Source organism: Natator depressus, chromosome 5, assembly GCF_965152275.1.
Source record: "Natator depressus isolate rNatDep1 chromosome 5, rNatDep2.hap1, whole genome shotgun sequence".
In the NCBI taxonomy this organism is placed as follows: domain Eukaryota; kingdom Metazoa; phylum Chordata; order Testudines; family Cheloniidae; genus Natator; species Natator depressus.
The window spans coordinates 120,517,099-120,541,806 of NC_134238.1; the positions used below are offsets into that span (position 1 = coordinate 120,517,099).

General features: G+C 45.5%; 1 protein-coding gene across 5 annotated transcripts in view; it reads left to right on the forward strand.

Moving 5' to 3' along the window:
* Positions 1 to 24,708, forward strand: part of PLPPR1 (phospholipid phosphatase related 1) — a 174,987-nt gene that overhangs the window by 133,830 nt on the left and 16,449 nt on the right. For all 5 annotated transcript variants that reach the window (XM_074953539.1, XM_074953538.1, XM_074953537.1 and 2 more), the window contains one exon: positions 15,098 to 15,230. In XM_074953539.1, the coding sequence (XP_074809640.1) occupies positions 15,098 to 15,230 (133 nt within the window). The remainder of the gene's footprint in view (positions 1 to 15,097; positions 15,231 to 24,708) is intronic.

Here is a 24,708-nt window from a genome sequence, read left to right on the forward strand (position 1 = left end):
GTGCTGTTGTTGGCTTTCCTGCAGCTCCGACAGATGCTTCATCATATCCGTTTGCTTCCCCATTAGCCATAGCATCGCGTCCTGCCTCCGCTCTTCATGCTCACTTAATTCTTTCGTGGCCTCTGCCACTGAATGCCTCCATGCATTAAGCTGTGCCCTATCAGTGCGGGAGGACTGCATGAGCTCGGAAAACATGTCATCGTGAGTGCTTTTTTTTCCACCTTTTAATCTGCAATAACCTCAGGGACGGAGATGATAGGGGGAGCACAGAAACATTCTACGATTCTGGGGGGGCTGCATGGTCACCTGTGCTGCTGAGTTTGCCATGCTGACCAAACAGGAAATGAAATTCAAAAGTTCCCCGGGGCTTTTCCTGTGTACCTGGCTAGTGCATCAGAGTTCAAAGTGCTGTCCAGAGCAGTCACAATGGAGCACTCTGGGTTAGCTCCTGGAGGCCAATACCGTCAGTTTGCGTCCGCACTACCCCAAATTCGACCCAGCAAGGTCGATTTTAGAGCTACTCCCCTCATCGGGGAGGAGTACAGAAGTAGATTTTAAGAGCCCTTTAGGTCGACGGAATGGGGTTGGTTGTGTGGACGCAGTCATTTTTAAATAGACCTAACACGGCTAAATTCGACCTAACCCCATAGTGTAGACCAGGACTAAGACATCCTCACCCATTTCTTTCCAGGCCACCATTTCCTACCCGCCCCCAGTACACTCAGGTGACAGGCCCGCATTCCCACTCCCAGCAGCTATTTCTGTGCATGACTTCCTCACACACCAACCATGAGAAGCATCATCTCTAATCAAGTCTCAGCAACCCCTGCCATACTGTGGCATCTCTAAACTGTCACCCACATCCCTAACCTGCATGACTTGGTCATTGTGCATTGCACTGCCTACCAAATCACCCTGCGTACACTGTCCTTATTGATGCTTACAGCCCTTGCAGCTCCTGCAGCATGGGATGTGATTTGAAAGCTAGTGGAACCCACATGAGGTTCAGCCAAATGAAAGTATCCTGTTTCTTCCATATATGCTATGGCAATTGTATCCTCAAGAGAACAACCCCAAGTCAGGTTTCCTTCTCAAACACCAAACTGCTTCACATTAAGAACTCCTCTGTGGCTCATTGAACAGATGATGTTCAAGGTAAAAGTTTTAGGAGTGCCGGGGTTGGTTCTCCCCTCTGTGTATCTGCCTAACTCTGCTTCACATGAATGAGAGTCACATATGCGTCTAGAGAGCCTACACTCATTGCAGGTTAATCCACAGCTTCATTCTCTGCACTCTGCTATCAAGAGTAATCATTGTCAGCCCACAGCCAGGCCTACGGAGAGTGCATTAAAATCAAGGCTAATGTCAGTCCTCTTTTATAGCAATGATCCTCACAAGTGAGATTATTGCTGCTGTTTTTACAAGATGATCTGCAGGGTCATTTGATAAGAGCTGTCTGCACTAGGGGGGAGGGGGCTAGTAGACACTACCTCACTTCAGATTAACCCATAAACCATGAACAACGTGCTGCTTCGAGCTTACCAAACACACTGCATGCCCTTGTAAGCAGAGTCCAAGTCAGAGCAATGGGTCAGTTTGGCTAAGAGGATTTATTACTGTGAATCTGATTTGCCCTTATTTTATCACAGTGCCAGCACCACATGGCATGAGGGAAATAACTATTAACCCAGCTTCTTGGCATCTCAAAGAAAAACAACTGGAGAGAGTTTGGCAAAACCACACGCCTAGCCCAGTGCATACACTGGCATACAGCAGCCAGGCATGCTTAGGTGCAGTCCCACATGCACATGTTTGAAAGTCCTAATTCTAGTGCAGCTTTGAAGTGTTGCAGGATTTGCGGGGAGCCTGTTAGCGAATACGGCGCATCTTGTGGAAAGTTTGTTTTTGCAATCCACGTTGGAATCAAATGGGGCTGTGACTACGGGTAGCGAAATGCATGCATAAATCCATGTACCCTTATCAGAAACACTCTTTTCATTTGGTAACATACTGTGTGCTTTTAGCTATCTAGTACCTGCAACGTGAATGAGACTCCCCTGCTTCTGCTCTTGTCAAAACTTGCTGTTACGCAAGTGGATCCATTAAGCTATTTTCCCTGCTGCACTGAACGTGTAATCACTAGGCTCGTGGATTACAAACATCTTTTGATGTAATATCTGACGTAACCTTTTGCTGTCTGATAATGGGAAGTCCCTGGAAGGGGAAGTGCTTGCATCTCTTGTGTCACAGTTAAATAAATAAAAGGTACACACACCGATCTCAAATCTCGGAAATGCATTTTTCACCCCCATGTTCCATTGAGGATAGTTCAAATGGTTTCATCTTGCTGTGCTCAGTTGTCATTCTAGACTCTGAGTGCAATGAAATTAGCATCTTCTCTGTAAAGCAGCAGAAAAGTGGTGAATGAAATGGAAATTTGCACCTAAACAAGGACAGAGTGGCTTTTTTCTATTCCAAAGAAAGTGCTGGCATTTTTATTTCTGATTTAATAACTTGGCCTCCTCCGGATCATAAATCTTCACCTCTCGAGTCTTAACATTTCCTTTAGCTTTGGTGTAGAAGAATCATTCCTGGAGTCATGTTAACAGGAGTTGTGTTTATTTTACATGCTACCTGCAGTGATAGATAGTTCCTGGCACAGTGAAAAGCTCAACAAGACAGCAGGGTTGCATCCTCATCTGGCGTAAATGGGGCCAGCTCGGTTGACATCAGTGGCACTACAGTGATGAACAGCAGCCCGAGCCCCACCTCGCAACTTAGTTTTGTGGGGGCCCCCCATAATGTGGGACCCTGGGCAATTGCCCCGCTTGCCACTCCCTGACACCAGCCCTGATTCTAAAGTAACACAGAGCACTGGGCTGGTGTAGTAACGTTTGTTGTCAAAAGGGGGTTGCAGTGCAATGAAGTTTGAGAACCGCTGGGATAGATATTAGGAAAAACTTTCTAACTAGAGTTCTGAAACAGGTAGCAAAGTTCTGAAATAGGTTTCTAATGGAGGTTATGGAATCTCTGTCATTAGAAGTTTTAAAGAACAGGATGGACAAACACCTGTCAGGAACGGTCTAGATTTACTTGGTCCTGCCTCAGCACAGGGGCCTGGACTTGATGACCTCTTGAGGCCCCTTCCAGTCCCACATTTCTATGATTCTATATTAGTGACCTCCCCATAGAGCTTCATGTGTGTGGGTAAATAGGCTAGCACTCTATTGTCTGTGGAATCTTCTGTTCCTCTCTACTGTGTTTCTATCCTTTTCTTGCAAACTTCCTTCTTCACTGAACCATGCATGCATTGAAGAGATTGCAGTGTACAAAGTCAGAATGGCGCTTGCCATAGCTCCTTAAGTCTCCATCGGGTATTTCTGTTCTGGACTGAAGATGACATACACAGAAATCACTACACATTCAGAAAGCCAGATGTTTTTAAATTCTCAAATTAGATGCTGCGGAGTTCTAATAATCCAAATGACACTAACCAACCTCTCACTCCAGTGATTTAATGGACAGATGTCCCTAGGGAAGAGAAAAAGTGTCTGTGAGGATGCTAACGTCATTTTCAGATCTGGGTTTTCAAAATGAGAACTGTGTATTTGAGTTATATAAGATATGTACCTCATAATCTTAGCTGGCTTTCCAGTGATGGGGATCCTAAAAATCAAGGGTATCATAAAAAATATCAGTGCAATTCATCTGTATGTGTAACCCACACCCACCCAGTGTGGCACTCTGTCCCTCCTAGTGGTGGCTGGGTCACATACAGAAGTTGATGAGCCTGCTACAGCTCTGACTAAGAAAGTTGGTTCATAGAATCATAGAAGATTGGGGTTGGAAGAGACCTCAGGAGGTCAGCTAGTCCAACCTCCTGCTCAAAGCAGGACCAACCCCAACTAAATCATCCCAGCCAGGGCTTTGTCAAGCTGGGCCTTAAAAACCTCTGAGGATGGCAGGGCTGCCCGGAGGATTCAGGGGGCCTGGGGTCTTCAGCGGCAGGGGTCCTTCCGTTCCGGGTCTTCGGGGCACTTCGCCGAAGACATGGAGCGGAAGGACCCTGCTGCCGAAGTACCGCCGAAGACCCGGAGCGGAAGAAGCGGCGGCGGGTCCTTCACTCTGGGTGTGTTTGGCAGCACTGAAGGACCCCCCACCGCCGAAGTGCCACCAAAAACTCTTCTGCGGGCGCCTGAAAATTCTTGTAGGGGCCCCTGGGGGGCCGGAGCTGGGGCAAATTGCCCCACTTGCTCCTCCCCTCTGGGTGGCCCTGGAGGATGGAGATTCCACCACCTCCCTAGGTAACCCATTCCAGTGCTTCACCATCCTCCTAGTGAAATAGTGTTTCCTAAGATCCAACCTAGACCTCCCCCACTGCAACTTGAGACCATTGCTCCTTGTTCTGTCATCTGCCATCACTGAGAACAGCCGAGCTCCATCCTCTTTGGCACCCCCCTTCAGGTATTTGAATGCTGCTATCAAATCTCCCCTCACTCTTCTCTTCTGCAGACTAAATAAGCCCAGTTCCCTCAGCCTCTCCTCATAAGTCATGTGCCCCAGCTCCTTAGTCATTTTTGTTGCCCTCCGCTGGACTCTCCAATTTTTCCACATCCCTTCTGTAGTGGGGGGCCCAAAACTGGACACAATGCTCCAGATGTGTATTCACGAGTGCCGAATAGAAAGGAATAATCACTTCCCTCAGTCTGCTGACAATGCCCCTACTAATGCAGCCCGATATGCCGGTAGCCTTCTTGGCAACAAGGGCACACCGTTCATTCATATCCAGTTTCTCATTCACTGTAATCCCCAGGTCCTTTTCTGCAGAACTGCTGCTTAGCCAGTTGGTCCCCAGCCTGTAGCAGTACATGGGATTCTTCCATCCTAAGTGCAGGACTCTGCACTTGTCCTTGTTGAACCTCATCAAATTTCTTTTGGCCCAATCCTCCAATTTGTCTAGGTCACTCTGGACCCTATCCCTACCCTCCAGCATATCTACCTCTCCCCCTGCTTAGTGTCATCTGCAAACTTGCTGAGGGTGCAGTCCATCCCATCGTCCAGATCATTAATGAAGATGTTGAACAAAACTGCCCCAGGACCGACCCCTGCCCCAGACGACCTCCACTTGATACCGGCTGCCAACTGGACATTGAGCCGTTGATCATTACCCGTTGAGCCTGACGATCTAGCCAGCTTTCTATCCACCTTATAGTCCATTCATCCAATCCATACTTCTTTAACTTGCTGGCAAGAATACTGTGAGAGACCATATCAAAAGCTTTGCTAAAGTCAAGGTATATCACGTCTACTGCTTTCCCGATATCCACAGAGCCAGTTATCTCATCATAGAAGGTGATCAGATTGGTCAGCCGTGACTTGCCCTTGATGAATCCATGTTGACTGTTCCTGATCACCTTCCTCTCCTCCAAGTGCTTCAAAATGAATTCCTTGAGCACCTGCTTCATGATTTTTCCAGGGACTGAGGTGAGGCTCACCGGTCTGTAGTTCCCCGGATTCTCCTCCTTCCCTTTTTTAAAGATGGGCACTATATTTGCCTTTTTCCAGTCATCCGGGACCTCCCCCAATCGCCGCGAGTTTTCAAAGAGTATGGCCAATGACTGTGCAATCACATCAGCCAAGTCCCTCAGCACCCTCAGATGCATTAGATCCAGATGCATGGATTGTGCATGTCCAGCTTTTCTAAATAGTCCTTAATCTGTTCTTTTACCACTGAGGGTTGCTCACTTCCTCCCCATACTGTGCTGCCCAGTGCAGCAGTCTGGGAGCTGACCTTGTCTGTGAAGACCGAGGCAAAAAACGCATTGAGTACTTCAGCTTTTTCCACATCATCTGTCACTAGGCTGCCTCCCCCATTCAGTAAGAGTCCCTTAGCTCTTGGTTCTTTTAGCTCAGGCAGTAGAGGCTCATGCATTAAATTCTAAGGTCCCAGGCCAGGTTTGATCCCCACTGCCATTGACCTAGCCAGGGACATCACGTTGCACATCTATAAATATGGTATATACATAAGGTAGACTTCAGCACCCTCCATCCCTTGATGCATGAGACCTGAGTAGCAACAGGACAAAAAGATGGTTCAGGCCATTTTACCGCCCTTCAAAACTAATTTCCAAAATATGGAATTATGTGATTGGGCCAAACTCTAGCCTATGTCAAATAATCATGACAGAATTCAAGGCTTCTACTTACACTGGCCTGTCCATTATGGTTTGACTGTTTGGAAGGAGGAGAACTTATTTCAAAAAGAGAAAGTTCTATGCTGAACTGAATGTTGGGTTGCAATAGGAAATTTCTAGCAGACAGGTTTTTTTTAAAGAAGTTTAAAAAGTTTCCCTAGCATCATCTCTAGTTTTCTTGATGGGGAAAAAAGCAACCTTTGTGTGATATTTTTTTTTAAGTACCTTGAATGGATTGCACAAGCCAAAAAGAATGAGGATGACATCAGTCATACTTTCGGTACTTTTCATACTCATTAATAGTCTCATCGTCTGGGTGTGAGTTGAGGGAGAATGGAGCGCCTCTTCTGAATGTATTTTAATAAAGATATTAGCTTAATACACATAGGGAGAAAAAATAAGGAAACAGGTTCTTCCTCTTGTTCAGTGTTTGCTACCAGAGGCTTGCTTATGGAGTATCAAGTATCCTTGGATCTCGCAATAAAATTATAGGTAGCAGTTACAAAAGCTGATCAATAGCTTTTCAAAAGTGCGAATTGTCTTATTCTTAAAGACAGGTTTCAGAGTAGCAGCCGTGTTAGTCTGTATTCGCAAAAAGAAAAGGAGGACTTGTGGCACCTTAGAGACTAACGAATTTATTTGAGCATAAGCTTTCGTGAGCTACAGCATCCAATGAAGTGAGCTGTAGCTCACAAAAGCTTATGCTCAAACAAATTTGTTCGTCTCTAAGGTGCCACAAGTCCTCCTTTTCTTATTCTTAAAAGCAACCATTGAGGAGATTTTCAAAACTGCTGAAGGGAATTAGGAATACAAATCCCAATGAAAGACAGTGGAATTTGTGACGGGGCATGTACCCCACACAGGCTCCAAAAGGGTTAATGTGGACCTGAGAGGCCAATTAACATACCAGGCTGGACCTGGAGGAAGAGCCAGGCTTAACTGAGGATGAAGCAGAGCTGAGGAAGGGCTGGGATAAGAGTATGAGCAGAGGGAAGCTGCCGGGATCGAGTCTGCCATCGCTTTCTGGGACTAGAAACAGTAGAGACACCCAGGAGACAGGAGGTAGGGCGTTGCCTCTCTCTGGGAATGGCCTGGGGAAGGCCAACTGAAAAAAGGCCACAGGGATGGAATAAATCCTATGATGGGCCCTGGAAAGGGAGCCAGGCACAGAGAATCAGCCCTAAGCATCAGCGTTCCAGCAGAGAAAGGAGCTGGGGGAACGCAGCAGCAAGCCAGGGGACTGAGAATCAGAAGAGAGGCTGCATTAAGCACCGGCTGCAGGGAAGCAACACGGGGCTCGGAAGTTGGAAGTTACTCAGGGAACCAGCAGCAGCACATCTAAAGGAGCCGACCTAGCTGCTTAATACAGGGTCCCTGGGTCAGAACCCAGAGCAGAGGGTGGGCCTGAGTTTCCCTACCAGCCACAAGGAGGGGTGTACAAGCCCAAGGTGGGAGCTGAAGACTGATCCTGAAGGAGAGGCCAAGAAATAGCCCATGAGGGGTGGAAGAATCTCTTGTGTTGGGACACTTCTAGGCTTGTCGTTGTACTTTTGCTACCCCAGAAGGGATGGATTTAAATCGTGATCTGGCCGGAGGGCTGCGTTACAGCAAGCGAGACCACCCCAATGCTGGAGCATCCATTGGGAGGGGCACTGGATGGAAAGGGAGCCATTATTCCACTCCCGGCCACGAGGAGGTGGTGCTCAGGGGTGAGTGAACCCCCTCTCGGTGCTCCTGAATCTGTTAGACGCTCTTGAAAATGTCCCGCTGTGTAAGTGACGATAAACGAACTGGAGCCATGAACCACTTTACAGCACCTGGGTGGACGTGATAGTTGCAACTGGGCTCATGCACATCCTGAGAGATATGAGAGAGCGAATGTGCTTGAGTGTTTGAGCCACAAGGGAAGCAAAAATTGCTGAAACACTTGCTGGCTTTCAGTCATCTTTCCTTCACTTTAAAGTTAAACCTGCTGCAGTGACTTGGAACAGGTCACATTGTAATGGTTGTGCCTATTTGCATGGCTTTGCTCGGCAGGACAGATTTGTTCCAGGGAAAGTAATTTTTCAAAGCTTGAGGGTGGTGGTTGCATGGGGCCTTAAATATTGGTCGATTGAGACTGAGAACACTGTAACTTTCAGCAGTTTGAATCCTTCCTTTCCCTTTTCCTTGCTGATTTACTCACAGCTTGCCTCATAGGGTACATCCTTCTCCGATGGGACATGTTCCTCTGCTGCAAATTGAGTGCTGTGCTCTTGATTAATTTAGTTCATTCTGCTGTTGTACTCTGGCATTAAAAATGCATCTACGCAAATTTTCCTATACACTAAATTCAGTCAACCTCCTACAGCACTTAGCTGCTTCACGCCTTGAATTGATAGCTGGTGAGGGGTGAGCTCCATTTCAGCATCTCACTGAAAGGGTGGTTAGGGTGCCACTGTGGAGCTCTGGAGACCAGCATTCAGTTCCTTACTCCACCACAGACTTCCCGTATGACTTCAGGCAACTCTCTTTGTGCCTCAGTTCCCCTTCTGTATCATGGGGATAACAGTGCTTCCCCACCTCACAGGGGTGTTGTCAGGATACCTATGTTAAAAGATAGTGAGGGTCTTGGATACTGTGGTGATGGAGACTATGTAAGTACCTAACAGAGAGAGCTCTCATAGGCTGCGAGAGTCTTTGCGGTGTAGGTCCTTCCTTTTATTTTTGTCTGTATTTCTGGTGAGAACTGGTAAAGGATGTTTTTTTAATAAACGGACTTTAAGACAATTCCAAATTAGAGCAAAATTCTAGTACCAGATCTGCCCTGGGTGGATCTCAGTTGACATTCTGTCCTCTCTGCATGTGTTTAAATCTTATTAACAGAAGTATAATATTTTGTGTCCGGCAGCCTTCAGACCAACTGTATGCTCCTCACACACGCACATGTTTGCAGAGCTAAATAATAGAATGACTGAGGTAAATAATAGCTGAGGGAGAGATGAAAGCAAGGGGGGGGAAGAGGGTATTTGAGATTTGAAATGAGATGGAGATTAAGGGAGGTGGAGAGAGAGGGGAAGTTTGTTCCAAATGAAGGCTCTTGCATCTCACATGCTGAGTGTGTGGAGAGGAGGCCAGTGCTCAAGGAGCAGAGAGAGGAACCTTTTCAGATAGGCTGGAGTGAGCCCTTAGTGGTTATGAAGAGCAAGGAGAGTGATTCTAAATTGGACCCTGAAGCGAAGGAATAGACAACGGAGTAGGGTGAGAAGCCAGGCAGCAGCACTGTGCCTGCTGGAGTCTGGAGAGCTGGGACTTGGCTGAAAGGGAGTTTGCTTAGGGAGGCCAAGATACAAGCAAGGCGTGGAAGAAGACTTCAGCAAAGGCAGAGTTGAGGCTGATATACAGACATGGAACATGGTGGGCTTATTTGGGGTTAAGCATGATGCCAACTTTATGGACAGTAGAGGCAAATAAGAGTCATTTGGCAAGAAGACAAGACCTAGGAGATGCCTACACAGCTATCTGGTAGAACTAGTTGTAAAATGGGAACACTTCCTTCTCCCCCCACCCCCACCAAAAATTGTAAATTTTGAGCAGCTCCAGAAGCAGTCGAGGAGGATGGCACGAACCATACTGTCAAAAGCTGAGTTGAGATCAAAGGGGATGTGGAGGAGGAGGGAAGTAAAATTTCAGTACAAGGAGGGCATCCGCTGGCTACAGGGAGGATTGTGGTTTCCATGCTATGGCCTGTCAGATGAGAATCTGTCCAGGATATTGTTATGTGATATGTGCTTTGTTCGCTAGAGAAATGAGAGAAGGCCTCTTTATCGCACTCTTTGCCGAGAAAGGAGAGTTTAGAGGAGGATCAGTCATTGGACAGCATGTCAGGCTCCAGGGGGAAGGAGTAAGGAATTAATTGACAATGGCAGATTTTTGACAATCGGGTAAACTCCAGTATTGAAGGGAACGGTTTTGTTGACACTGGTGAGGATGGACAGAGCAAGGGCTGGGCAAACAATAGGAAATAAAGGAGGTCGTTTTCTTATGGAACTGGCTGGTTGTAAGCTGAGTACAAGAAAGGGGAGCGCCACTCATTCAGGGCAGGAATTGTCTCCAATCTGTGTTTACACAGTGCTCAGCACAATCCCTGTTGGGGGCCTATGGGCACTCCCAGAATATTTAAATATAATAAAAATAATATAATATATCAAAAGCAGAAAATCAGAGCAGAGAACCAACACAAATATTGTCGAAAGCATTCTTCCCTTGTAATTGCAAGCCTTTTCAAACTAGAGGTGTCCTCTGTTACATAATGTAGTGGTCCATGAAATAAACGTCGAATACCTGGTGAGAATAGCTTCTACTATCTAAACTGTCAGACATAATACTTTGCTACTGATCGGTGAACGCTGCAGAATTGATTCTATTTTATGTATATATGTGCAGTGTTTTTGAATGCTTGCTTAAAAATGGCAGACTGTGTTTAAAAAACAGTGAGGCGATGCATTAATAACGAGATCCCCCAAAAGCAGAAATGTAAGGAAATGTACAAAGCTTATTGCAACAACCAGAAATCACTGGGCATTCTATAGCTCCCCCAAAACTAGTCTCATAGCGATCTAACTCCATTGAATTTAGCGGTGTTACTCCAGATTTACTCCAATGTAGGTGAGATCAGTATCCGGGCCAATGATTCTCTAATACTGGCTTTGTTTCTTTTTGCATACATCACCATAGACAGCACATCATCAGTTCTTACAGCGCTGAATAAAAGGCCCCACCCTCCAATGCAATTTTCTTGTCATCTCGACTGTTTAATTAAGTAGGAAGCTCGTGTGAAACGGCAGCTTGTGAGCCTTACTTTCTTCCCCAGTGGAAGTAACAGTAATAGATACTTTATCTAGAAATATACCATACGCCAGTCAAATCTGGAATTGAATTCCATTTACAATGGCCTTATTCTTGTTGAACAGTGGGTTAATAACCTGATTTAACAGGGTCCTTTTGTGCATAACTTCAAGCATGGGAGTAGTCCTAGTGAAGTCAGCAGGACTATAGAGATGCTTGAAGCTGTGCATATGCTCAAGTACTCTGCCATATCGCAATCTGCATCGGAAATGTCTGCGCCCGTTACACTGCTATAAAACTGGTTGGAGAGAAGAATCAGGCCCCTTGTGTCAGACCATTTGATGCTACCTCACAAACACTATCTAACTGCTTCTTAAGTGCTATGCTAATTTGATAAGCACAGAAATCCATGGGACTGTGGGTATCTAGTTTAGTCAGACTGGTGTAAATCTGGAGTAACACTACTGAAGTCAATGGATTGTTTTAAAAGGAGAAGTTTTATTTTGATCCGTATTTTTGTGTGTTCTACTTAGACATCTCCTGCCTGAAAACGTTTGTTGTCTTTATCCACCTAATTGTGCCTCCTCTTAAATTAGATTGGAAGCTCTACCGGTGCTGTGCACACGCCTAGCACCATGGGGCCACAGTCCTGATTGGGGCTTCCGGGTACTGCAGTAGCACAAATAACAGAGGGGAACAAATCCTGGGTCACTTTTAAACTGTATTGCGCTGATGGTCTTTTATTTTCTTCCACTCCGGCTACTGAATTGAACTACATTGAACTATGTGCTAGCTCTGAGCACAGATAGAATAAACTGGATAAAGACAATATTTCAGTGCAGCTTCACGCATTGGCTCTTCCCTCTCAGATTCCATTTTTAATGTGCATTTTATAAGGCTGGCATCTCTAACCATCAGCAGTTAGAATTACAATGAGGCTGGCCATACTTGGCTTGAATCAATAAGGATGCTCATCCAGATTAATAAGAATAAATTATTGTTGCACTGGAAACAATGTACTGTCGCAACAAGTAAAGTGCTCTAAGAATAGTCATTTGATTTTTATAGGTGAGCTCAGTGAATGTGTTTTATTATCTACTACTTGGGCTCTCTCCTAATGGCGTGGTTTCTTTTCCCACATCCTTATTAGCTCAGTTACGTAGAATCGCTGTGAGTACACCCTTTGTATAAAGTTAATTTATGCTCCTTCAGTATGGCTTCTTTTTTCTACTGAATTCCATTATAAATATATAATAGTCAAATTCCACTGACTTCAGTGGCAGCAGAGTTCGGACAGTAACAAAGGCTTTTGAAAATCCAACCCAAGATAATCAACTTCTAGTGACCCTATCTCAAATAAGTTTAGTGATCTCAGACTAGTTCCCATTGTTCATATTAATTCCAGTTTAAAAAAAAAAAAGAGGCCCACAGGATCCACAGTTGCACCAAATCTCTGTTTATTTTTGTTTATCCTCCAATCCCCAGCATAATTTAGAGTGGTCTCAAGGCTGCTCTAAGTTATGCGTAGTTGCAGTGGCTCCCAAGAGGCCTTTATGTAGCCACATTGTGCATTCCAGCCACCCTACGGTAAAGCCAGGAGGGGCGGGCATAGAGAGTTGCATTCCTCCATGCCAAGGGACTCCTCAACTGCCTACCTATGGAGGCTTTACGGTCCTGTTACATCTCCAGAGCGTGGGTCAGGATTTAGCCCAGAAAATTGAGCTTCATTTTCCAGTGTGGATGCCTCAGTTGCATTCACACACCAAAAAATGTGTGTGTGAGTGTTGGCTAGTTACATAAGTTGGCATCAAGGGATAAACACTGTGCCATTGAAGTCCATGGGAGCAGGATCATGCTTGGGGGCCTTTTCTTCACTTGTAAAAAGGTGTGTTCTTAAGCTGAGTTAGCAAAATCGAGGTACAATCCTAGGGAAGACAAGGCTGTGTGTAGTGTTCACATGTGCTAGCAGGTCGAGGTAAAGATTACGGGAGAGCTTAACCTGCCAGTGTGTATGAAAACTACAGACTGCCTTGTCTTCACTAGGATTTTACCTCCTGTTAGGTGTCTTGAGTTAGCTAACTTAAGAACACACCGTTTATTTCCTGAGGACAATAAAGCCTAGGTGGTGTTACCAGCTTTCTCCGTTACTTTGGGGTACGCTCCTTTTTGGGTTGCTCTTCTGGAAGGGGTTTCTGTGCTTCTATCAATGTACTAAGTAGCTTGTGTCACTTGTGTTCTCATATGGGGCTCTACTTCTCCCTGCTGCAAGTCCCCTCCCAATGGAGCTATCCTGCAGGACCTAGTTTCCCCAGGGCTGGGTTCTTCCAGCCCCAGAATCAGACGAACACACACACACACATGTGCACACACAACAGAGCGAATCTGAGAGGACCGGGTTAATCAGCACTTCCAAGCTGCCACCCTCATAGGCCCATGGACTCAGCAGGCTGCATCAAGCAGAACCTCCAAGCTGTCACCCTCATTTGCCATGGGCACTGCACCGGAATAGAGCACGCCGGAGCAGGCTGGGTCGAGCAGCACTTCCAAGCTGCCACCCTCATATGCCCCAGGTTCAGCACATCCCTATCCCGACTTTCACATTACATTGTTCTGGTAGTAACCCACTTGATGAGCAAACCCCACAGGATTTTTGGGCGCTGCAGGAATATTTTAGCTTAGGTACGAGGAGCGTTGTTGCAGAGTGAATGAGGAAACTGAAAAACACCCACGAGGGGGAGAGAGAGAGAAGCAACCAGCTTAATCATGAAAGTTATTTATTGCCAGGTAATAACCACTGGGGAGCCAAACAAACAAAACAGTTATAATATTAAATCTTAAACTTGATTATAAAAGTCAGGTTTAGAAAACTATAGCTGATCACACAAGTCAGAGTCAGAAGGCTACACCTAGAGAGAGAGAGAGAGAGCTGGGTTCTCACTGCTCTGTGAAGCTTGAATCGATCGGGGGTCCCACGTGGTAGTGGTAGCTGAGGGTCTGGAGTGCTGGAGACAGGCAGAGCCCCCAGCACAATCAGTCAGGAGAAGATGAAGTCCCAGTGGAACTGATGCAGATTTTGGATTCAGGCATCAGCGCATTTAGCTGAGCGTGGGTAGGGGCTTTTGTAGAGAAACAACAGTGGTTCAAGGGAGAACACTAGATTTGTTTAAAAAAAAGAAAAGGAGGACTTGTGGCACCTTAGAGACTAACAAATTTATTTGAGCATAAGCTTTCGTGAGCTACAGCTCATTTCATCGGATGCTGTAGCTCACAAAAGCTTATGCTCAAATAAATTTGTTAGTCTCCAAGGTGCCACAAGTCCTCCTTTTCTTTCTGCGGATACAGACTAACAGGGCTGCTACTCTGAAACCTGAGATTTGTTTATGTGTAAACTGATGTCTCAAGGGAGTATCCGAAAGTTGTTTTGTTAAGGTTAGACAATGGGAGCTGACCACTTCTGCCTATGGGTGGCGTTCCTTGGAGGGAGCTCACAATGCAGTTAGGGAGCTTCGCTATTTTGGATACCAATAAAGGATTTATTACTAGAATTGGTCTGATAACTACTGAGCTGGGTGTGTGCAGGCATGGGTTCATTAACATCTGGAGCAGCGATCCCCCATCATGCAGCGCTTCGCTGCTTTTCTGGTCCCTGAGTTCTGTGCGGTTCTTGCCTTGGAATCTCTATTCTCCATTCTGTATGCTAATGGGGATGCCTCCTTGTTCCATCTTTGATGCAAATGAGGCTAGGGAAGTTGCCTTAATCCTGTCACCCTTATCCCAGGGGCTTAGGTGTGTCTCCCACTGCCTTTTCATTGCTTTTTGTAAGTCTTTCTTCTGATCGGCTTTGGTTCAAGCGGAGGCTGGGTCCGGGGGGGAGCTCTTTCGTGAGTCAGACAGTCTGGGTACTGCGCTCTGGCTCCCCAAGAACACAGAGCTGACAGGTAAGAGTGTGTAAGTGCAATGTTCTGTAGGTACACTGGTGCAGAAGTATTGTCTATGGCCTTGATTCAGGCATCCACCTTTGAACATGTGTCCATACGATTCTTAAACTTCCCTTTCTTTTTTTCCCGCTGCTACAGATTTTTATCGGCGAGATCTCCATGTATTTTATAAAATCAACCCGAGAAACCCTGATTGTCCAGGAGAAAACTATCTTGACCGGAGAGTGCTGTTACCTGAACCCATTACTACGAAGAATTATACGGTTTATAGGTAAGTGTCCATAAACACAGAGAGTTTTGCCCCTGCTTGCAGAAACAAAAGAAACAAAAGAACACCGACTTCTTAAGATCTACAGCACAGAACTAATTAAGCTGTGAAATCTTTGCAGGCTTCTTCCACCTTAGAGGGATAGTCCCCCTCAGGACTTGCAAGGTAATGTTTAAAATGTGCCAAATCACACTGTATAGAGCTGATTTATATGCAATTTTGCTAGGTTTAATGCTTCTCATGGACCCTGGAAGCAAGGTTATGCCCGTTAAATCCTTATCTGAATACTTCTATCATTGATATTACAAATTACAATTACTTACAATTTTTTACTCAGCAGCCTATCTCTTCACCCTTTTTTTCTCCAAATATAAATTAACCTGAGAAGCGCCAATATGTAATAATCAGCTGAGCTGAACCAACAAACAAACCAAACATAGAGACCCCGGACATAATATTCCTCTCATTTTTCATTAGAGACTTTATTAAGTTAATTGCTAAGGAACTGGTGAAAAAAATGCAACTTCCAAACACTTTGGAGGCTTCTTCTGGTGGCATTTACCAGCAGCTATGTTTAGTTCATGAATTTCGCTTAATGGAAAAGTTAACTTAGCAGCTGTCACTGGGAATCATCCTATAGTTGTTTCAGAGTGGGAAGAATAACACAGTCGCTTGCACTGTAAAGCATGGCAAACTGACTGAGGGCTAGGTTATCCCACCTGGGGGAGTGAGAACCCCTTTCAGCCCCCCCTCGCCCCACCTCTTGGACTCCTTGCATGGCCTACCACGATCTTGGGACTGGGCATGTACAAAGTTAGCAGGGCTACTTGCCCACTTCCTCCCTCCCTGGACCAAGTATGTGGGAAGTGGGCAGCTAGAGACAGGGAATGGGCACAGCCTTGGCTCCACGACCCCTACTCACTGGTCAGAGTAGCTGAACCAGCACAGAGGTGGGGGAATATTAGTTTATTGCTGTTATAAGCCAGCAGTAAATCCTATGTCCCACGGAACAAGAGCAGGAACTGAGACTCAGAGGAGACGCACCACTCCCTGCTCAGGGCTTTGCCTAAAGTCATAATCTAGCCCAAAGGAAATGAGGCATGAAACATTAGTGGGGGTTTCCCCCTCCCCCTCGCAGTTCTTTACAGTTTTGCTTGGAAACGAAAGGGTGATGTGCTGGTGGTGACGGGCTGAGTTGTTCTAGTTAGACAACATCCTGGTTGGGAGGACTGTGCTTCATTTCCTCCTTGAGCTCTCCTTGTGAAGCTGCTCCCCTGGCTGAGCCTGGTCTTCTGCACTCACTGATGCAGAAGGGGCATGGTCCTACCTCCTCTTCTGCTGCCTCTGGGGCACTTTGCACCACCAGGGGCAAACTGAGAGAGCAATCTTTATGCAGGGATTGCTCCTGAGAGAGAGCATGGGGGCGGGGTGGAAGAGACTCCTTGCACCTTCCCCCACTCTACGCCCCGCCTAGACACAAGGAATAGGCACGTCTGACCCTCAGCATGGCACTTCTCTGATCAGTTCTTCAGATGTACCGTGTAGGAAAATAAAAGATCAGGGAGCTTTCATTAAAAACCAAATACCCTTGAAGTTCAGTTAGTCTCTAGTTCACATTAATGGGCAGTAAACTGCCATTAACAGGGAGCAGGAAGCTGGCTGCCATTTGGGCACTCAGAGCTGTTTTGTGTCCCAGCATTCTCAGCGTGTGACAGTAGACTGATCAAATATTCTCGCCTGTGGGGCCAGCGCTAAAAAAGCTCAGACGAACGAGGCAAAACATTTGCTGTGTGTGTTTTCTTATAGGCCGCTCTCCCTGTGTGTAGCCTTCATTTTAATTAGCTTTATTCCTGAGCATTCGCTCTAGCCATTTCTCATCTGGAAAAAAAAATTACAGCTGTGTACAGTGAAGCGTCTGAGAGGAGCAAAATATTAACTTCTCCACACAAATCAGTCTCAGCTCTGCAGGACTGTTTGTTTCCAGAGGGAGAGGAAGTTAACCTGGTCATAAATTGCTTTAAACATGGATCTTGTTATAAACAGGGGAGGCATATGCTGTAGGCTGGGGGTGACCTTGGTTTGCCCTCCCAGACTTTTGGGCAGCTGCTAAGGGTGGTAGATTTCTGGACAGGTGCATAGGGTGGCAGATTTGCCTGGCCACCCCTCCATTGTGACAGAGGGCTGGTTGGGCCAAATTTGAGTGGCATGGCAACCCCTCGCTCTAGGTCTCAATGCCACTCACTCAAATTGGGCCCAGCTATCCCTCCCTCATAGCAGGAGGACAGCCGGGCCAAATCTGCCACCTAAGCCCTATGAGGAGAGGGAAGCAGACTGTCTTGAGTGGCTTCTGCTGTCTCACTGGCCGGACAAGAAGCAACACTGCTGGCCAGGGCCAGAGCTGGGTGTGGCACGAGCCAGGCCCCAACCCTGACCCAGGCCAGCCATCAGTAAGAGACACGTGCACATGACCTGCTGCCCCTTCCTCACTCTAACCTCCGGAAGGAATCGGTCCACTGACACCCTTTGAGCAGCCACAGGCTCAGTGGGGAATCAGAAGCAGGGGTGTTGACACAATTTCACCCCTCCCCCAAATGTTTCTGAACTGACCCCCCTGGTTTTAAAGTGAGATTTCTTTCCCCCTGATGGTGGAAGAAGAACTTTTTAAGGAGCATCCTTGTTTCCCCTTCAGAATGTAATAACTGGAGCTATTTGAGAAATGGGGTCCCTCCCCCTCAAAAAATCATGAAATGGTTTTGCCAAAATTTCACTTTTTTAATCAAAATTCCAAATTTTGATGTAAAATTTCATCTAGCTCTAATAAGAGCTAGATATTGAGTGGTGATAGCCACTGGTAACTAAATAATAGCTGCTTGTTCCAGAAGGCTAGGTAGCTGGTGGAAGTGTACATGGGGACAGACGATCAGAATGTTTGCATGTGGCTTCTGTTTAGGCTGTTTCTCCCACCAAATATAAAAGAAAAAAACTCCAATTGACTTTAGCCTCCAAAACGCTCATCTTCCAAAGCCCATTACTTCAAATGAGAGAGTCCCATTGCTTTTGCCGGCCATTAGTTCAGGCCGTGAGTTCTCTCAGAACCTACCCCTGAGCCTGTGGTGATCTCTGCCTGGGAGGGCTTCAGACTCTGGGGAGCCAGAAGTAAATTATTTTTCCTACTGTGCTGAAATCAGCTGGTGTAAAAAGATCCAGCTCCGTCGCTGCTGAGTTACACCAGCTGAGGAGCTAGCCAAATACCTAGTAATAGAATCTGAGGCCCCTTCATGGTGAATTCATTTAATATCCTTGTCGCTTCAATTTCCAGTGTTGCTCCATTGCAGGGAACTTTAAATTAAACTGAACTAAAATAAAACGCAAGCTTCCAAGTGTTGGTGCTGTTCTCCTTAGTTTGACAGGAATGTGGGGACTGACTGGGGCCTGTGCTGGATGTCTCAATTTCCAGTGACTCCAGTTTTGAATTTAATTATTCACTGGGCATGAAATTCACCTCACCAGCACAGAGCCTGGGTATTCAGGCTCTATGCAGAGGTGCTGGGGACATGATAATTCCCCCTCCACCAACCCAAGGACAAGATGTGGGCCTGCTGCACAGACAAGCTCCTATTCCAGCACATAGAATAATAGCGGAAGCCCTTATACATTGGGTTCGAAGGATATGGGGGCCAGTCAATCTGCATAACCTCAGATCTGCAGACACTACTTGGCCACCACCCTTGGTGGTCTTCAATTCTGGAGTATGTGGACCCAGCCCAGAGATGTGTCATGTATGTACGCACTGTGCTGAAGTGGTGCAGAATGTTCTACACCAGGAATGAACTTCTCCCAGGGAAGTGTGTTTTCAGAAAAGGCTGAAATTAAACTCTTCCCGCTACATCTGTTTTCGCTAATAAAATGCTGTAGTGGCTGAAACAAAGTTCAAAATTAGTTCCTTTTGGGGCTGTAGCTCACAGAGGTTGTACTTGGGTTCAAAATATCAATTATTAACAATCTTATTTCAGGCCCAAGCTGACCTTCTGAGTCATGCCTGCAAACAGTGTGTGTGCAGATATTGCATCTCCCATTCCCAGTCCACATTTGCACATTCAAACTGGGATTGTCGACCCAAATCCCGTATTTGTGGGTGGAGTGGGCATATATGGAAACTTTTTTCTATGCATTTGAGCAAGGTGGTTGGGAAAACATGGCCATTGCTGAGCAACGGTCCTATTCTACAAGGTACACTTCCACTCCCTTTAAATTCAGCGGGGTCTCATAGTAATGTCACATGGTTATATTCTCTATATTTGTGCCACCATCACATTTTGTTTGTTCTTTGGATGTATGAAAGTTCTAAAGATGAAAGTAAAGAAATGGTAGAAAACGATACAGAAGATAGTACAAAAAGTAAAAACAAAAATACCTTCAGAATAATTGTCAAAAGCTTTGCTATTTAGTGCCTTTGACATAATTCTCAATACTGTGCTCTCAGTATCAGGAGAGAGAAATTTCAGTCATCAGCACAGATTACTGCAAATGGCAGCACATAAGTAAACAAGTATGTTTAAAAGACAGAATTAAAATTAAGTTCTAACATATATTGACAGGTTTCAGAGTGGTAGCCATGTTAGTCTGTATGAGCAAAAACAAGAAGGAGTCTTTGTGGCACCTTAGAGACTACAAATTTATTTGGACATAAGCTTTCGTGGGCTAGAACCCACTTCATCGGATGCATGGAGTGGAAAATACAGTACCAGGTATCAATACATGAAAAGATGTGAGTTGCCTTACCAAGTGTGAGGTCAGTCTAAGGAGACAGTTCAACTGACAGCAGGATACCAAGGTAGGAAAGTTCTTCAAAAGTTATTTTTCCTCCCTTGGTATCCTGCTGTCAGTTGAATTTCTCCTTAGACTGACCTCACACTTGGTAAGGCAACTCACATCTTTTCATGTATTTATACCTAGTACAGACTAACACGGCTGTTACTCTGAAACAGACCTAGTACTGTATTTTCCACTCCGTGCATCCGATGAAGTGGATTCTAGCCCACGAAAGCTTATGCCCAAATAAATTTAACATATATTGAGTGTGACTGGACAAAGCACAGAGTAAAGCCAACCATGAATTCACCAAGATCAATTGGATACTCTGAGTGACAGATGCAGTGTAGGAGCAAATGATGGGACGTGGAGTTAATAAGTTAAAAGACAAGCTAGGTACAATAATACAGTGTAAAGTCCTGGAGAACATTTAAGATCCTTGACCTGTGTCCTGCATGTAAACAGAGAGCCAGTGAGGACAGTGCATCATGAGGTTAATGCTCTGTCACTTGCTGAGCACAAATTCCACCCAGTGAATTCATTTAAGCACATAAAAATACCAACTGCAGAGTGGCTGCTGCATCTGTGGCTCAGCATTTGGCTGAGAGTGTTGCAGTTATCACAGCCATTTGTACAACCTGTTGAGTCAGTGTACGATGTGCTACACAATATTTAAGGAGGATGCTATCTGGAAGTGTTTTGTAGAATTAGAACACAAGGGGACGGATCCTCAGCTGCTATAAATTGGCAGAGCTCTACTGAAGCCAACTACATCGTATTGGATGTGTCAACATCACCTCCAAGACTAGGGAGACAAAGATTGAAATTCCAGTTGTCTACCTAGCCTAACCTATGTGTGAAGCATTTGTTAATCTAGAGATGGATAGCATTTCAACCGCAAACAATTTGTGACTGCAATCCTTTATTGTTTATCAAGGCTGGTATTTATGGAGGTACATAGCATCTGTTCTAGGTTGATCGTCTGTGTACGGTATGGTGGCTTTATCCCATTACAGGTTGCTAATTCCTCACAAGGCCTCTCTTTTGTGGATTCCCTGAGAGATCTGTTCTGTCATACTTGCTATCAAAGGGAGTGTGACAAGGATCACAGTGCCATCAAAGTGCAGGTCACACCAGTCTCTACACTATGCTGGTTTACTGAGGTCTTCACTTCGCCAGTGCTTAGCTAAAATGGACTAGGGTGAGAATGAGCTTGTAGGTTGAGGGCAGCATCTAGGGAGTATGGCAGGAGTGAAGGTCCATAATATTGAGGGGATTTGTCAACTCTTTGTCCAAGAGGTTCTGCTTGGTAGTGCTTTAGGATCCTGGATTCCCAGGGTTGGTGGTGGCCAAAAGTACCTTTTTCTTTAGCTGTGAAGGGATTTCAGTCTTTTCTCTCACCTGGCCACAGTTATCTCTGTTCTCTCATGTTTGGTTGGTTTTGTTTAAATATAGCCTTAACTTGGAATTTCCACTGTCGAACCCTGGTGTCTTATGTGAAAGCTGCACTGTTCCCTGAACGTCTTTTCTCCTGCAAGTGACTGTTAGATATTTGCAACCGTAACTCCAGGTAACAAAGATTCTTGCTGGGGAATATATTTTGCACCACTCTGATGATTAGTTTGGGGCCTTTTGATAATCGATTTCTTTAAATTTTGTCAAGGCACCCAGGAGCTTTGAGTAGGCCATAACAATATTATTATTATGAAATAAAACATCCAACCCTATTCATCCTACTGAATGGCATGAAGGATGCATTACTTCAGATCTGTCCGATGCACTTGCTCACATTAGACAATGATTGATTTAAATTGACTAGAGTAATGCACTATGGGTGGGATTTTCCAAAGTGCTCAGCACTGGCCTAACTCTGCTCCCATTGAAGCCCGTGGCAAAACTCCTCCCATTGACCTGAATGGTGGCAGAGTTAAGTCAAAGCTGAGCACTTTGGAAAATCCTGCCCTGTGTCCTTTCTGGTGTTTAAGCTAGAAATGTTTAAAATAGCTGTCCCAGGTATGGGTTAGGTAGTCAGATGCTTATTGGGCTGAGGGGAATAATGACCTCATAAATCAGGAGCCCACAGTCAGATCTTTCTAGACTCCCTATTTGTAACTAGCAAATTAAGGCGCTGTCCTGCATTTTGCAGAAGGCACCCAACGCTGCAGAATTAGGGCCCTTCCACTTTCAGAGCCCGTTTGTGATCTTTTAAACATGTGCTGGGCCCACAACTCCCTGACCAGAGCAAGGATGAAACAGGAAGTGTCATGTCTACTTAGTATGTTGATGTTTGCAAGTTCATTTTCACAAGTCAAGGGACTAACTCCCTTTCTATGGTGATTCTGCAGTGAATGCATTCTCTGGTCGGCTTTTATGCTAGTGGGCCAGTTGTTCCATGTACTGCAGACTGCCTTGAGCTGAGAGAAAGATCTAGAAGTCTGACTGGGGTTTACATATGTTGGGTTTCTGTCCCCTTTTGCTGACACAGACAGGTGCAGAATTTACAGAACTACATTTTAAGACGGGAACTGAATTTCCTTTCACAGGTTGAACCATCAAACCGTGTGTTGTTGAATATGGAGATATTGTACATCCTACAGTGAGAGCAAGTGCTCTTTACCCATTGGTGATTGTGGGTTATAGAGCAGTGGTTCTCAACCAGTGGTATGCGTACGTGTACGTACAGAGGTCTTCCAGGGGGCACGTCAACTCATTTAGATCAGTGGTTCTCAACCTGGGCTCGAAAATGCCTGAACCATTTTAGTTCAAACTTCCCCCCAAAATCTCATCCGTGTCAGACAACCTTAACAATAAGCACTCAAAAGGTAGCAAATCCCAGAATTAAGGTTGCCCATGCAGGCAGAATGGCAGGTGTCTAAACCCTACATTGCCCTCAGACAGCTCTAGCTCCAAGAAGCCCTAAATCAATAGAACACAATGAGTATTTGGTTTGTTTATATACAGTGGCTACAGCCTTATTGTATTGTGGCTTGAAACCTTACTGACTCCGGCTGGCAGGGTGATTGGAGTGTGTGTTGTGGAGTGTTTCGCTCTGTTAGGGTTTCTAATTCATATGATTAAGCTATCGACCTGCTACCAGGCAAACAATCTCTCCTGTTTAGACATTTAGAAATGCAACACATGATATGGATTTGTTGCCAATAGCTTGAATTTTACGACTGCATGATTTGTGTTAACAAATTCATGGCTCAGCTTCCACCAACAGCTTAATTTAAAACACAGTGACATCTAACACTGGGCCGCAAAATAATGAAATTAAGGCTTTATTTCAACAAGTAAAGGCTTACACCGTTTATATACTTGTTGGGTTTATTATGATAGGAAGGATATAAACCAGAGAGCTTCTGAACTCACTTCCCCAGGCAGCTGCAGTGTGTAATTCACATGCCTTTATACCGTTCCTTTACTTGGCTCAGCTGCTCTGAAATTTGTAAAGCAATGCATGCCCTGCTATCATCCTATCAGCACTTAACGGAGTTAAAACTGAATTTGTATCCACCATCTCTCATCCAGTCAAGGCTTCCCAGCCTGCTACCTCCTGCTGCCCAGTTCTTCCCTGGAGCTCGGTGCTCTGTGTTCCAAATTTGGAGGCCCACGCTAGTCCTGAGGACAGAGTCTGATTGCTCCAAGGAAACCTAGTATAGAGCCCAATCCTGTTTCCATTGCAGTCAGTGACAAACTTCCTAATAACTAGTAGGAGTAGGAACTGGCCATTAATCTGCCACTTCCTAGCAGATATCAGAGCCAGACTCATGCAAGCTTAGTTCTCCCCACGCTTCCATTCCCTAGAGCAGAGTACTGCAAACCTCCTTGGCCCCAAGGAATTAGTGGATGAATCTGAGACACAAACCTACCACGTAAACATAAAGTCTCTATAAAGGAGTGTGGCTTTGGGGGTGAAGCACTAAACCTGGACTCAGGAGGCCTGGGTCCTAGTCCCTGCTCTGCACCTGGCCTGTTGGGTGACCTTGGGCAAGTCTGTTTGCGCCGTACCTCAGTTTCCCCATCGTTAAAATGGGGATAATGATAGTAACCTTTTTTGTAAAGTACCGAGAGATCTATGGATGAAAAGTGTTGTATAAGAGCTAGCTATTATTATGTTACATGGATCCCTCAGCAGAACACTTAGAATTAAATTGTAAGCTGGTGGCTTTATGCTTGGGTAGTGGTTGTCTAGAGGACCACAAAGCCTCCAAAGACCGACTGAGGATCAGTGTTCCTCTGACACTCAGAATCCTGCCGGACTCCCTATAATTGAATTCTATGTACTTTCAGGAGCCATATGATGATATCACTTTTCTATGGCAGATGAAATTGAACATGACAAGTACGGTGAGTCCACTGTGGGCTTTAAGGAAATGTGCCTTACGGGAGACCTGGATTCGTAACTTGCAGGAGCAGAGCTTCTGATGTCCCGCACACCCTTCAGGGCATTGTCACTTTACTTACAGGGCTCCATGTTTTTTCTGTAATAAAGAGCTTCTGCTCCTGGTTCTCCAGCCACTCGTCTCCCACTCTTCTCTTCTCCCTGCCTTGCCAGCTGCTTTTTTTACCACTCGCAGGTGGCTTTTTTAAAGAAATGCCATTTATAGTTACCATCAAGTATCCGTGCCACCGAGAGTTTCCACAGAGTCTGCTTTCAGCTGACGTA